Genomic DNA, 15,580 nt, shown 5'->3' with positions numbered 1-15,580 from the left:
CATGGAAATAACGATTTTCCCTACATTGACCAATAACTGATTGCCACAAGGGCAATGGTCTTATATGTGAGGTTTCCCCCACATATGGTCTTTGTTAGACCCCGGCCGAAACTTCGTACTTAAAAGTATGATTTTTGCGTCTTTGGGGATACATGAAAGCATTGAGAGAAAATGAACTGCAAATAAAAGTAATTAAAAATGTTTCAAATAATGCGTGACTTTTCAATCAACCTGTATTTTATTATTTCTCGTTTTATTTTCCAGCTGCTGTGCTTGGTTTTAAAGAACTTCACAAACAATTGAAACATTTGCGGAAGATTCCAGATGTTATAAAAACCGGAGACACGTATTACAGCTTAACGAAGTAAGAATTTAATTCAATCGCAGATTAATGCCTTCATAAAGAACTAAACGGACCAAATGCAGTTGCATTACCCAAAAGAAACACTTTTACAATTTTAACAATGTTTAACATAACGTGACGCAAATTATAGCTAGGCAAATGGGAGTTTACGCGGCTAAAAGAGGAATAATGACATATTAAACAGGAAGTCACTTCCCGGAAGTGACGCAGTATAGTAAAAACATAGCAAAAAAAATGTAGACTTCTCTCTCTCTGATCGTCTTCTTTGATGTCAGATTTTCGACCGGAAACGTTAGGTAATTGGTGGTCATAAATTAATGTGTACTGCAACCATTATCTCTATTCTCTATTAATAACTGTCTATGTATGTATGTATGTATGTATGTATGTATGTATGTATGTATGTATGTATGTATGTATGTATGTATGTTTGTTTGTTTTTGTTTTTAATCCTTCCTTCCAAAGGGTGAATGAGCCCTTTTTCGGGGTCAACGGCGAACTATCACTATGTGTGTGTGTTCAGGTGGAGAGGGCTCTCGTAAGCCGTGGTGAAGGCAACCTTTCTAGGTGAAGAAAATCTCTGATTTAAAAAACCATAAAGCGGGAGACCAATACCCGCATTAAGCTGGTCTGCAGTTTAACTCGTTGCTGGCTATCTTGCTCTTGCTTGTTGCTGGATCTCAACATTTTGAACCGAGAGAGAGAGACTTAGCTGTCGTGTAAAGCTAAGACTCTGTAACATCATCTGTGTATAGATACTCCCTTAAAATGATCCTGTACCAATGGAAGTGATTTTTGGGGTCATGGTCTTTAAGTGTCTGAGGGAGTAGCACTCGTCTGACAAGACGTTGCAATCATCACATCATGCATGTATGTATGTATGTATGTACTATCTCTCTATCTCTCTCTCTCTCTCTCTCTCTCTCTCTCTTTCTATATATATATATATATATATATATATATATATATATATATATATCTTTCTCTCTCTGGTTCTATCTGCAAGACGATGCAGACCTATTTTTGAGGACTTCGTTACTGTTCAGAGTGCGGGAGCTCGGAGACTCACAATGTATAAACTCCCTAAAGAAAAATAAATCCAATAAATCTATCAGGTCTGTACAAAAGTTGTTGCTGGCTTGTAGAATGTGCATTTCAAACCATTGTAATTTATTTTATGCATCTTTTTATTACTTTAACACATAACCATAATTAATTTATAACTTTTTTCTCTCGGATATTAAAACATCATTCATATTTTTCCGCAATATTCTTATTCACGTTGACCCGAAAACGACCTTCTTCAATCAACAGAAAGGAAGTCATCTTCCATCTTGATATTTTTTTTTACATAGGCAACACCAATTATCAAGGCCCATCGAGGATAAGGGTTAAGAGTGTACAGTAGTCAATTGGACAATATAGTAATCGTTAGTAATGGAAATTCGGTAAATTTGTTAACTTAAGTGGAACGGCTCATCAAGAACTTGTTTACATTGGACTTGAAGACAATCAAATTGTAGTCAGCTGGAAAGCAGGAAAAAGGAAGACAGTTCCACAGGCGTGCAGTTCTAAGAAAGAAGCTTTGTTCATAGAATCTATGTTTAGGTTTAGGCACAGGTAAAGAGGGGGGGGATTATTGATAGTGTTTTCAGCTAGACGAGTGTTTCTTGTGAATGTTTGGCGAGGTGGGTATAGATTGAAGCTCAGTCGAGCACTTGCCATGAAAATAACGATAAAGTAGAGACAAACTCGCAACATCTCTTCTGTGAGATAGAGGTTGCAGGGAAGAGAAAAAGACATCGATATGATAATGATCGTATTTAGACCGCACTACTGATTCAAGATCTCCTAGGAGAATTTGGTTAGGAAACTTTGTCCCATCTAGTAGATTCTCCTGACCTAGCTCCCTCATATCATTGATTTCGATAATTACAAAATGATTTAGGCGGCATCAGGTTAACATCACGATAGGAGATAAAACACAAGTTGGATTCATATTCCATATCCAAATCCAACGAATTTTACAAGCGATGCGTTTATAAACTCGTTGATAAAAGTTATAGAGAGGAGAGCAAAGGTCGTTATTGTGACGAATAAAGATTCTTTAAAACATTTTTTTTTGGGGGGGGAAATAACATTTTTAATTGGAAAATAAAATTTTTATTTGGAAATAAAATTTTTATTTGGAAATAAAATTTTTATTTGGAAAATAAAATTTTCAGTCGGCAAAAAACGTTTTGCACCGACCTGATATTTCTTTGCTAAAACAACTAGCACAGTATGGTTAGTACATTCAGTGCGGTGCCACTGGAAATAGATATATAATCTTAGAATTACTGGCGTAGGTTAGAAATAATTCGTGCTAATTCAAGATTAGATAAAACTAGCGGGAGGGGGCTTACTTTGCCCGATCATAAAATACGCTTAAATATGACATTTTAATTTGTCCAGATTTCGTATATATTATTATAGAGTCGTGATTTCCAAAGTAAAAAAAAAGTGTTTTAGTACCATCAGCTAGAATCGAAACCGAAAGCAAAACTGGAGAATTCAAAGCTAGTGACGTTACCACTGTACCAACGCTACAAACACATGAACTGATTAACATAAACTAAGATGAATATACAAAATGTATAACGATTTTTTTTTTTCAATTTTGACCCTTTTTGACGCCTTAAAAACAATTTTAACCGGCTAAACCCCCATAAAAGAACGGTCCATAAAAACCCCAATCATTTGGGACCCCTAGCGCTGCCCTGAGATTTTTAGTTTCGAAAGAGATAGAGTTAGAAAATATGGAGACAGACAGACAGATATAGAGAGTTTTATAAATTAGATAAGAGTAGGCTGTTATATTGTCTCATTTTAAGGAACTGTTGATGTAATTCTTTTTACACCTTCTTTTTGCAGTTTATACCTGGACAAATTCACAATGCCTACTGGTCATGTCGTTCTCGTCCCTGCCCACGGCCTAAGATGGACAATAACAATAGCAAATGCTCAGATTACAGGCAATTGGAAATATTTCAAAAAAGTGTGGTTGTAAGTATTGCCTTTGGTATAAATTATTATAAGATGATTGAAAAGTAGCTTTTCACTATTAAGTGCTTGTAAATTATCACTGAAATATAATTCGTACAAGAAATGAATGCAAGAAAAAAATGTGTAGCATAAAGTCAAGGATGAGATTTCATATAGAAACGTTGTTTTAATTTGAATAAAATAAAATACGCATCAAGTGCGCTTGAAAGCCAAATCACAACGTAATATTAGGAAAATAAACAAATGTTTTACTTGTTTGAAATTTATCACAAACAAGTAAAAAATTTGTTTATTTCCTAATATTGCGTTGTGATTTGGCTTTCAAGCGCACTTGATGCGTATTTTATTTTATTGTATAGCATAAGTTTTATTTAGAAGTCAATAAGGCTGCCAGCATTCAACACTAGCAACTGCTTTCATAAGGAACCTTTTTCTTTTTTACTCATGGGTCAGTGCATATAAAATCTACAAACCCAGTTGAAGATGAGGATGAACGGCAGATAAATGGTGATGAATATTATGAGAGGATTTAAAATCACCACGTGTTAGTAACTACAAAACAACAGCTGAACCAAACAATTGCATTTTCCCCATCGTCCCAAACATTAGTCATGGAATGCGAGGACTAATTGAACAATAAAGGAGCAGCCTCACAACTCTTGCTAAGAATTGTATTTTAGTAGTAAATGTCAAGTATAGGGAGTTACTTTTCAATCATCCTCGGATCAATTTTTTGTAACCGACTCATTTTTAAATACCGATTTAGTCACGTCTGCAGTTGAACCGTGCTCTACTGTTGAAGATGTAAAGACGTTAGAACATATATCGTTCTCGTGTAGATGGAGTTATTTTTTTACTTCAGCGAGAATTCTAGACTTTCGAATTTTTCTTCAATTGCGTACATTTGGATGAGGGATAGACTTCCGGTTCGATTAAAGCAAGAGTTCCACAAGACGCGATAACCCGTAGAGCCTTATTGACGGTTGTGCAGGGTAAGATGAAATGCAAAAACGTAACTTAGACCCATTGTATTGTTACATATTTGTAAGTAAGTAGCCATTAAGCTAGCTGGTGTGAATTTTGACAAAAGTCTACCTAATACATGTCAGGATAACCCAGATTTGCAAAAACAGAACCGCTCTCAGTGTTGAACGAAATATGGGTGACAAGGCAAGCTACGTCTATAGAACACGATACCAGGGAGTTGCTTATTAGCAGTCTACAGCATGGTCGTTTTCAAGTCCAATGTTAACAAATTCTTGTTGTGTAATCTTCTTGAGCAATCAAATTTCAACAGTAATTACTTACAGTGTTGTCTTACCGTGCGCCTGACAATCTCATTAGCCCTAATCCTCGAGTAGCATTTAGACCTTGATAAACGGTTAATCATAAGTACAAAAATACAGTCCAATGGCTGAGTGAAGTATTTCATGTTTTTAGTCCGTGAACGTTTTATTTCAAAGGTAAATACTGCATTTTTATTATTATGAATAAGCACAGTTCCAACTTATTTATTTGCGGACTGATATCCTCATATTCACGACGTTTCGGCCAACTACTCCTCTGCCCTTCGTTAGATGGTTAACCGGGGCGGGGTAGGAATGCTGTCAGTAATTACTGCCTTCCATCGTTGTTGCTGTCGTCTCACCAGGTTTTGTCCATTTCCATGGCAGGTCCTCGTCTGAGCTCCAATCCCTAGTCCCCCTTCGCCAATCTTTCACGAAAAACACCCGTCTGGCTGAAACTACTGTCAATAATTTTCCCCACTCTTTATCTGTGCCTAAATCCAAACGTAGATTCCATGAGCAAAGCTTCTTTCTTAGAACTGCATGCCAGTGGAACTCTCTGCCGCTTGCCTGTTTCCCACCAGACTACAACTTGGACGTCTTCAAGTCCAGCATAAACAAACTCCTGACAAACCGCTCCCTTAAGTAAGACACTCTATCAAAACCCCCAATACTAATGATTACTACAATACTATCTCATTGATTACTGTACACGCAATAACCCTTATCCCTGAGTGGCCTTCGGGCCTTGATAAATGGTGACCCCCATGTAAAAAAAAAAAAAAACTAATTCTCTGGCTAGCTTTGAGTAGGATTGAAACCGCTATCTTCAAACAATGCTCACATGGAACCGTAGAGATTCAACGTTCTATCCACTTTGCCACGGATTCCTATAAAGATGAGGATAACAGTTTGTAAACAAATAAATAAATATAAAAAAGACTCGTCTCAGAGGATTTCAATTATAAAATATAATACAATTCCAATATGTTTTTATATACAATGAAAATGGCTATTTCAGGAGTGTTAACAAACAATCAAAAATTTATGTTTGATTTTCTCTCTAGTTTCAGGATCGGTGATGCCGGTGGTTTGAAGGCCACCATGCCGGAGAGTCACGTTGAAATTATCGCGAAACTGAGTAAGAAAATTTTCTATAGTTTGAAAAAGAAAAACACATTTTAGGGGGACAGAAATATTCATCATTTAAGAATACAATTGATTCATAGAGATAGGAACAGACTATCTCGTACATATATTAAATGTATATTAAAAAGTTTGACTCATGTCCAGGTAACCTACATCCAAAATTTCAAGTGTTTAGACCAAAAATTGGCGGACGAGTTTGGTAGAGTCTGCAAATGTAAACTCTTTTGACTTTGACCTCTTGGCAGCTAAATTTTCGCCTAAAACTGGTTAAAAAGCTTGCTACATGTCTGAATACCCTTTATGTAAATTTTCAAATGTTTAGACCCAAAATTGGCTGAATAGTTTGCTAGAGACCACAAAGGTCAAATCTTTTGAACTTTGATCCCTTGACAGCCAAGTTTTCAGCCACAAACCGATTAAAAATCTTGCCTTATGTCTGAATGCATTTTATGTAAAATTTCAAATGTTTAGACCAAAAATTGGCTGAGTAATTTGGTAGAGATCGCAGAGCTCAAATTCTTTTTAACTTTGACCTCAATTTTGACCTTAACATTTAATGTTTTAGATCGCAGAGCTCAAATTCTTTTTAACTTTGACCTCAATTTTGACCTTAACATTTAATGTTTTAGACTCAAATCAAATGAAAAAGTTTGATTCATGCCCGAGTAACCTACATCTAAAATTTTAGTGTTTTGGCTCAAAATTGGCGGAGGAGTTTTGTATAGTTTTCAAGGGTAAAATCGTTGAATTTTGACCCCTTGAAAGACAAATTTCTTGCCGAAAACCGATTAAAAAGATTTTCCCAAATCTCAATACCCTTTATGCCAAATCTTGAGTCTGTAGACTGAAACTTGACAGAGTAGTTAGATAGGGAAATGTAAACACACACACACACGCACACATACACACACACGCGCACACACACACAGACACACACACAGACACACACGCGCACACACACAGACAATTTCACTTTTATAGATATATAGATATATATATTGCATTTAAATTTTTCGCAAATAAGTATTTTTCCGAGTATTAAGCAATGTAATTCTTTCTGTTATAAGTGGTGGGCATTGTTGTACGCGCAAGCGCGCGCATATTTTTTTACAAAAAATACTTATTTAAGAAAATTTAAATGCAATATTCGTTTCTAGAAAACAAGTTTTACGGTAGGTTTTGTACTGGTCTACCAGGCCACAATAAACACCACCCCTAAAAAACTAGCAGACCCCCCCCCTAAAAAAAGGGTGCCATAGTGGGTGCTCATTTTACTTAATATAGAAATGTGATCCCCAACCTTATTGAATTATAATGCGTTCATATCTTGGAAAGTACTCGTTTCCTGGAAATTTTAAACGTTATTTTCATTTTCAGCACAATCGAAAACCTACAATTGTGGTAATTTTAAATGATTTTTTGAGGGTGGAAAGATACAGCATCTTTACCGAAACATTTTATGGCTGTAAAAAAAAAAAAGTGCCAAAAATAGGCTCTGGATGATGGATAATTTTTTTAATGTATGACCTTAAGGGCAAACCTCACTACATGATTCAGGTCATTACCTTTCCAACGAGCCTTCATTTGTTAAATTCTGATCAATAGTCGCTGCGATTTGGAACTTATAAAATTGCTAAAGAAGTTGATGCCTCTCTCTCTCTCTCTCTCTCTCTCTATATATATATATATATATATATATATATAGAGAGAGAGAGAGAGAGAGAGAGAGAGAGATAGATAGATAGATAGATCTCTCTCTCTCTCTCTCTCTCTATATATATATAGATCTATATATATATATATATATATATATATATATATATATATATATATATATATATATATATATATAGATAGATAGATAGATATACTCGTATTCAAATTGAATATTGAAATGCTCATATCTTTAATTCTATGGGATGAAACTACATGAAAATTTGCAGGCTTTTTGAAGATAATACTATTCTATGGTTAAAATTTTATGACAATTGATGAAAAAAAGAATTATACTTTTAAACCAATAAATTATGACCAAATTTGCCTACATTTGTATATATAGTGTCCTGGCAGGCTAGCTTCAGTTTTGTTGCTTTTTGATGAATTTTGCTTAGAGTCTTTTTGTTTTGTTTGAGGTTTTTTTTTTTTTTTTTTTTTTTTTTTTGCTTGGTTTTCTCCCCTGTGGCCTTGCCAGGCAACTAATATAGACATACCACTTTTTTTGGTGATTTTATAAGTTCCGAATCTCAGCGATTTAAATTGCACGATGCCGCCGGAATTGCAGAGGCAATATAATCAAAAGGCAAATTGTTATTTCCCATGAAATTATCAACAACCACAATTCTTTGTCTGTTTATAATATCATGCCAGCTAATATTTGGGCTTGACGATGAATGCCCTGGAAAATCACTTAATTAATGTTTATTTTTAAAATATGCAAACGAAGAAATTATTTGCGGTAATTTTAAATGGTACCTTTTCTTTTATAATAGCGTGAACTCATTAATAAGAAAAAATTAAAATAAAATGGTGAGGTACATCCGGGCTTGGACAGAGGACCATTCGATCTGTAGTCGAATGTTCTACCACTGAGCAATATCTATATGACATAATCACGTTTGACACGCCGGTTTCTGTCAGATCACCGAAGTTAAGCAACGATGAGCCTGGCCAGTACCAGATGGGTAACTATTTTGAACTTCCAGGTGCTGTATGTGCTCTCCGCTTATCTCGGCATTGTTTCCAATCATCCTGGATTTCTCCTTGCCACTGGACTCAAACAATGCCGATTCAGGAAGTGTGATTGAAGATTGCGCAATCCTTGCCTCACAATTACACCCGCAGCTGGCCCTACAGTGGGTATCCTTTGTCTTTCGAGACTGAACATAGGCTGTCGCGCTATGTCTCCAATAATTCTGTTTTCTTTTTTAAAGAAGAAATTATTACCTAAGATTTTATTATCTCCCTTGTCGGTTTAACGTAAAATATTTCCCTGTAACAATTCTTCTCTTTTATCTAATATGTTTAGGATCGGATTTTTTTCGATTTTCCAGACTTATCGGATGAATTTCTGTACGAAACATCTCTAAGAACACTGCCAGATATATAAATTAGCTTTGTGTGAAATTTTCAAAAGATAGGCTCAGCCGTTTCGGAACCTATGAGGAAGGAACTCACACACACACACAAAGTGACTTTTATGTATTAGCAGAGATAAACAAATTTGGATAGGCCTACAGATCTATTAAAACGATCTGAAATAGATAAGTATGAACATTCATAGATGAAAAGGTTTGTACGTATTCAAAATGTGTCAACATAGATTTTCTATCTCAAAGCATTTTTATTTATTTATCAACCGACATTCATTGAATAAGTGTCAAAAAAAAAAAGATCCAAACAAAACGTTGAAAAGATTTACAAGTTTCCATGTTTACATTGGGGTGAGTTACCACCCTCCAAGCTTGTGCGATCCGATTTCGATGTGTTTATGATGACGTCAGCAAAAGCGTCCATCTGTACCACGCCTGGTCATTCGGATCCGTGGCTGATCTTTCCTCTACGTGTGTATGTGTTTGCGTGCGTGCATGCGTGTGCGTGTGTATATGTATGTGTGTGTGTGTGTGTGTGTGTGTGTGTGTGTGTGTGTGTGTGTGTGTGTGTGTGTGTGTGTATGCTCCAATGGTTCGCAACCTTGCGAACTTCTTCATATGGTGGCACACTACTAAGCTCTACAATTTTCACGGCATACTATTGAGCTCTTTCAATTTTTGCGGCGCCCCTATCACAAAAAAGAAATTAATAAATTCTACTCATGAAGTCTTCTTGCAATAAAATAATTACGGATCGTATAAGGTTTTTTTTTATACAGATAAATAACTCATATCAGGTATTTAGTATTCTCCCACAATCCAATTTTCCTGGTTGAAGCATTAATTTCAATATATACCTATTAGATAAGAAATACCTAGAATGATTAAATGTTAATATTGTAAACGAGATAGACGATGTAAAGTATCACAATACTGACCAAATGTACTTGTGATGTTAGGCTGCATATATATATATATATATATATATATATATATATATATATATATATATATATATATATATATATATATAATTATAAAACTCAAATGACTTTGTAACGATATATATAACCCACTTTCCGGTTTACGACATCCGGTTGCGCACTGAAATTTTAACGTTATTATTTCGAAATTATTATTTAATATGGGAAGAGTGCGGTTTAAAATAACTTAAACGTAATACAGAAATGAACGATGTAAAAAAAAAAAACAGACAGTATTAACAATTGTTTATTTGGATGATTTAAACACGAAAAAAAAAGAACAATTGGGACGCTGAAATATTAACGTTATTATTTCGAAATTATTATTTAACATGGGAAGAGTGGGGTTTAAAATAACTTAAACGTAATACAGAAATGAACGATGTAAAAAAAAAAAGCAGATATATCAAAATTTGAATTTAACTATAAGTATTATGGTATCTGTTCAGTGCACATTTACCTATAAGTATGGCCAACCACTTATAATTCAGTAACTGTAATTTTTTTTTCAAAAATAATCAATTATAATAAACAGAACGACTCATAGAAATCGATCTACATTTTTTTTTTCATTTTAATATACTTTAATGGAAATGTTTCTGTTATGTCAAAAAAAAAACTATTTTCTTTACGTCACAAGTGTTACGCTCATACATGAATTCCATAGCTAATATAACATACTGACCCAACGGATCACGGATAGTCTAGTCTAGTATATTATATATATATATATATATATATATATATATATATATATATATATATATATATATATATATAATTGTTAAACGTGGCTGTAATGTACACATACAATACGCTTTAATCACGTTGACACACCGGTTCCCGTCAGATATCCGAGGTTAAGTGACGTTGAGCCTGGTCACTACTAAAATGGTGACCAATTCGGGAATTCCAGGCGCTGTATGTAGGAGGACGTCGACACCTCCCTGCAAATGTTGCAAAAACCTAACGTCGTCATCTCTCCTAACGGGAATATACATGTGACTGGGGACCGCTTGTGAATTTCATATACTCATGGAACTTCCCTCTTCGGTGGAGGCCGGTTAAACCCAAATAAGGTTAGTGCCGTTTTAAACACATCAACACGCACATACTTTCGTGGGACGCTATTTATGAAGTGCTGTAAGTGTAGAAGATTTACAATTACTGGAACTGTAGAGGGAGAGGTAAATTGAGATTACTTTATTATATAGAATATAATGAATAATAACAATACATACTTAGCGTTAACACTTCACTGCATTAGAAAAGTGCAATATGTCATTTTGTATTAGATAAGGATATGAGAGTCAAGGATACAAGAGTTATCTACCTACATTTATTTTTTTTAATGTATTTTTTTATTTTTAAATTGACTGATTCGATAATTGAATTTATTCTTGCAGCCAAAACGCCAACAGGTGCTTTGGAAGTAAAAGCGACTCATTGCAGCTGCGATGTGACCTTTGACCTGGAGACCTACAATTGGTTTTATAATATGATTATATTTTTGTTTAAAGGGTCAATCAGAAAGGCTGTAGAAAATGAAGTAAGTTACTGCTTTTTTTTATTCGAGATTTTCCTGTGTTCGTAGACATCCGTACATCGGTCCAGCATAATTTTGACTGTTTGTCTAATCTCAACTCTAACACTGAATTACTGTTACTTGATTCTGTTTATTTATTATACGAACGTGTACAACTGAATTTAGAAAGAATTAAGATGATCTTAGCTATTGAAAAAAATTGTTTTCGTCAATATCATATTTTTAAACAGTTGTCAACCATAAATAGAAACGTTGAATGATATCCATGTAAATTTCTAATTGGAGACTTTTATGTTACCTTGTTAGCTATAAAACCTTTTAACCGTATTTATGAAAAAAAAAACTACAAAATCAATTACACAAATTCTTTAAGCAATGTTCCCTAAATATCTCTAAACTACGACCCGCCGGGCCATACAGCCCGCCAAAATCTTTAATCCGGCCCGCAGAGCTCTTTAGGTTGGTTGGTTGGTTGGTTGGTTGTTTTTGTTTTACGGCATATCAATCCTTTTCAGGTTATTTAATGCCGAATCCGGTGATTTTGAAGAAAATTGTTTTAATAGAATATATTTGTTTTTTGCAAGTCAGCTTCTATTTAACCGATAGTTGCGATCCTAGCAGGTACTACCACTCCGGGTCAGAGTGGACATGGGAGCAATGGCAATTAAAGGGTGGCTCCACACGCCCCAGAGCCCACAAGCTGGGGCCTCACCACTGGATATAGTTTAAGGTCATATCCAGGACCAATGCTCTTTAGGAAAACGTAAAAATATTCATGAAAAAAATTTTAAAAATGGGAAATATGTGAAAATAGTGTGGTTTTATTTTGGCGTAGCTTTAAAAAGTCAGTCATATAACTTCTCGTTTATATGTATACTATAGATATTAACCAAAAGTTATAAATTCCATAGATAGACCGCGATAATAATACGTTCTTGTCATTGCATACTCTCTATGTTTTATGTTATTCTCTTTAGTAGTAGTAGTAGTAGTAGTAGTAGTAGTAGTAGTAGTAGTAGTAGTAGTAGTCACTAGGAGTTTTCACACTGGCCATTATCAAAATTTTCTTTCTGTCAACCACCTACGGTGTTTCCTAGAGTCTAGGTGACAGCAAGCCTCCCCCAGATTTTCTGTACTCTTCATCTCTTTCGATAACATGTGCAAAAGAATTTGCGTTATCGCAGCAGACATTAACGAGTGATTTCTCGTTCGCTGGCAATGATTATTGGCCTTTACTGAAATTTGGGTGGCAATAAGCCTTCCCACAGTTCCAGTCATCTTCACAACCACCTAGTGAAGGTCTGGCTAGTGCTTTCTCTCCTCCGTCATTCCATCCTTTTAACCCTGCTTCTTCTTCTTCTTCTTCTTCTTCTTCTTCTTCTTCTTCTTCTTCTTCTTCTTCTTCTTCTTCTTCTTAAGAAAAGTGGCATTCTTGATTCATGCTGCACTTTTTTTTAACCGTATAACCTTGAATATTATTTTCAGATTTGTGAAAAGGCTGTTGCCGTCATAAACGATAGCGGATATGAACAAATCGTGCAATTCCCTGGTGAGTCTTAACACTTTAATTCACATGTGTTATCGCTTCATTTTACAAAAGCTATACTTTACATTGCAATTGTTGGTGAGCAGCAGCATTGCTATGATGAACACTAGTAGAAATAGGGAGTCACCTTGAAAAATCATCCTTCGTATATTTGTCACTGTAATGTTCGTAATGTATTCCATGAAGAAGACAATTTTTGTTCTTGTATTAATTCCTACTCTATGAGTTCAGCAAACCCAGTCTACACAGATATAGGAAACTCATTTTAAACGAGGTTTATTGGCTGAAACAGAGTCACAAATTACAAAAGGTATTGTTCTAGATATAATTCGAGATGTGGATTAGAGAATTAAAGAAATATATAGTTCGAGATGTGGATGAGAGAGAGGGAGAACGACGGTAGACTAATTCACATCAAACGCCTGCCTCACTCCTACTGGAGTTTCAGTTTCTGGCGATGAGCAGCCTTTAGCGCGACTGTCCTGCTCAAGTGTCCGCCTGAAAAAAATTGACATAATTCCATTTCCTCATCAATTGACTTCCGCTTAATAGCTAAGAGTGTGTGTGTGTGTGTGTGTGTGTGTGTGTGTGTGTGTGTGTGTGTGTGTGTGTGTGTGTGTGTGTGTGTGTGTGTGTGTGTGTGTGTGTGTGTATCATGCGACAATAATCCGACAATAATTCTTTTCGCCCAACATGTGGACCGAACGAAAATGTGTTTTATTTATTTATTTTTTTTTTCATTAAAGCATGACAGGCCAACGAAAATAGTATCTCAAACTAAAACGTGACATGCATACTGGCGACTAAAGTCTCTGATGCTTGATGGTATTTAAAATTACCAAAAAAATCTAAACAGAAAACTAAATTTACGTTTCGTATTTTGTCGACTTCGTTAAGACAAATAAAACTACATAGACGCGTTATTACCAATCCTAAGTACGCGTTTTGTATCACTGGTAATCATGTTGTATCCGACATAGATTCGAGTTTTTATTACCGGTGTTCTGCGCAATATAAGTCCAAATTGTTTTCGTGTCCGAATAATCCGCTTTCCGTGTCGACATTGTTGTGCAACATAAATTCGGATAAATCTGAATACCTCGTCGCCAGTGTTTTAACCTTAAATTCGAACAAGTCTGAATACCTCGTCGCCAGTGTTTTGACCTTGAAGGGCCGATAATAATGAATATAATACGGCAGTATATTTGCAAGAATGTATTTATAAAAGTACAAAATAGTATATAATATAGGAATTCACTGTGTTTTAAGCACTGTTGATAGATGGACTAAAAAATTCAAACTTTAACGGTTTTAAGACCAACACTAGCGCAGGCATTTTTTTTATATAAATAAATGTATTTATTCATTAAATCAAATTCAATATTTCGAATTATTACAAATTCTTCATCAGAAGCATCCAGGTGTATTTTACTTTTATTGTTATGCTGTTTATATACGCTGCGTCTGATACTGTGGCTATGACTGCCACCAATAACTGTCATGGAATTTTCTCGTAACTCTATATATGGTGTCTATAAGAGTCTACCTATTCTCGAAATAAAGTAGACCAACATCACTTCATAGCATTAAGCATTTAAAAAAAACATAGACGTATTATTATCTATCTTAACCGTTTGTTTTGTGTTTGTAGTGTTTGTTTTACGAAATAACTCCGAGGCATTCCTTTATTTTTTAACTTGCAGTGACCGTTACAGTCGGCCATGATTTTATTTGGGATTACAGACTTGACTCGGATCCGATTTTCACCACATATTATATTCAAACCGATCACAGAGTGAGAGAAGTTTTTCTTTTTTATTGATATTTTCTTCTTTTTTTTTTTTTTTTTAGAATCGATGCAGACACAAATAATGATGTACTTTTAAAATAAACTTTTTTTTTTCAGTGATAAGATAGTGTTATAGATATCCGGTACTTATATTTAGTCTTTATAAAACATATATATAGTTTTTATAAAACATATATTTAATCTTTATAAAACATATATATAGTTTTTTATAAAACATATATTTAATCTTTATAAAACATGTATATAGTTTTTTATAAAACATATATTTAATCTTTATAAAACATGTATATAGTTTTTTATAAAACATATATTTAATCTTTATAAAACATATATATAGTTTTTAAAAAACATATATTTAATCTTTATAAAACATATATATAGTTTTTATAAAACATATATTTAATCTTTATAAAACATGTATATAGTTTTTTATAAAACATATATTTAATCTTTATAAAACATGTATATAGTTTTTTATAAAACATATATTTAATCTTAATAAAACATATATATAGTTTTTTTATAAAACATATATTTAATCTTTATAAAACATGTATATCGTTTTTTTATAAAACATTTATTTAATCTTTATAAAACATATATATAGTTTTTATAAAACATATATTTAGTCTTTATAAAACATGTATATAGTTTTTTATAAAACATATATTTAATCTTTATAAAACATATATATAGTTTTTATAAAACATATATTTAGTCTTTATAAAGCATATACAGTCTTTATAAAACATATATATAGTC

The 15,580-nt window shown here is 33.9% G+C and overlaps 1 protein-coding gene across 3 annotated transcripts in view; it reads left to right on the top strand.

Moving 5' to 3' along the window:
- Nucleotides 1–15,580, top strand: part of LOC145252377 (bactericidal permeability-increasing protein-like) — a 103,087-nt gene that overhangs the window by 50,284 nt on the left and 37,223 nt on the right. For all 3 annotated transcript variants that reach the window (XM_080111775.1, XM_080111776.1, XM_080111774.1), the window contains 6 exons: nt 265–364; nt 3,278–3,409; nt 5,763–5,836; nt 11,323–11,465; nt 12,948–13,011; nt 14,712–14,803. In XM_080111775.1, coding sequence (XP_079967901.1) covers nt 265–364; nt 3,278–3,409; nt 5,763–5,836; nt 11,323–11,465; nt 12,948–13,011; nt 14,712–14,803 — 605 coding nt within the window. The remainder of the gene's footprint in view (nt 1–264; nt 365–3,277; nt 3,410–5,762; nt 5,837–11,322; nt 11,466–12,947; nt 13,012–14,711; nt 14,804–15,580) is intronic.

The sequence above is a fragment of the Euprymna scolopes genome, chromosome 29, assembly GCF_053919585.1.
Source record: "Euprymna scolopes isolate OS-2025 chromosome 29, ASM5391958v1, whole genome shotgun sequence".
In the NCBI taxonomy this organism is placed as follows: Eukaryota; Metazoa; Mollusca; class Cephalopoda; order Sepiida; family Sepiolidae; genus Euprymna; species Euprymna scolopes.
Note: the sequence above shows the minus strand (reverse complement) of the source record. Positions and strands in the feature narration are given on the sequence as shown.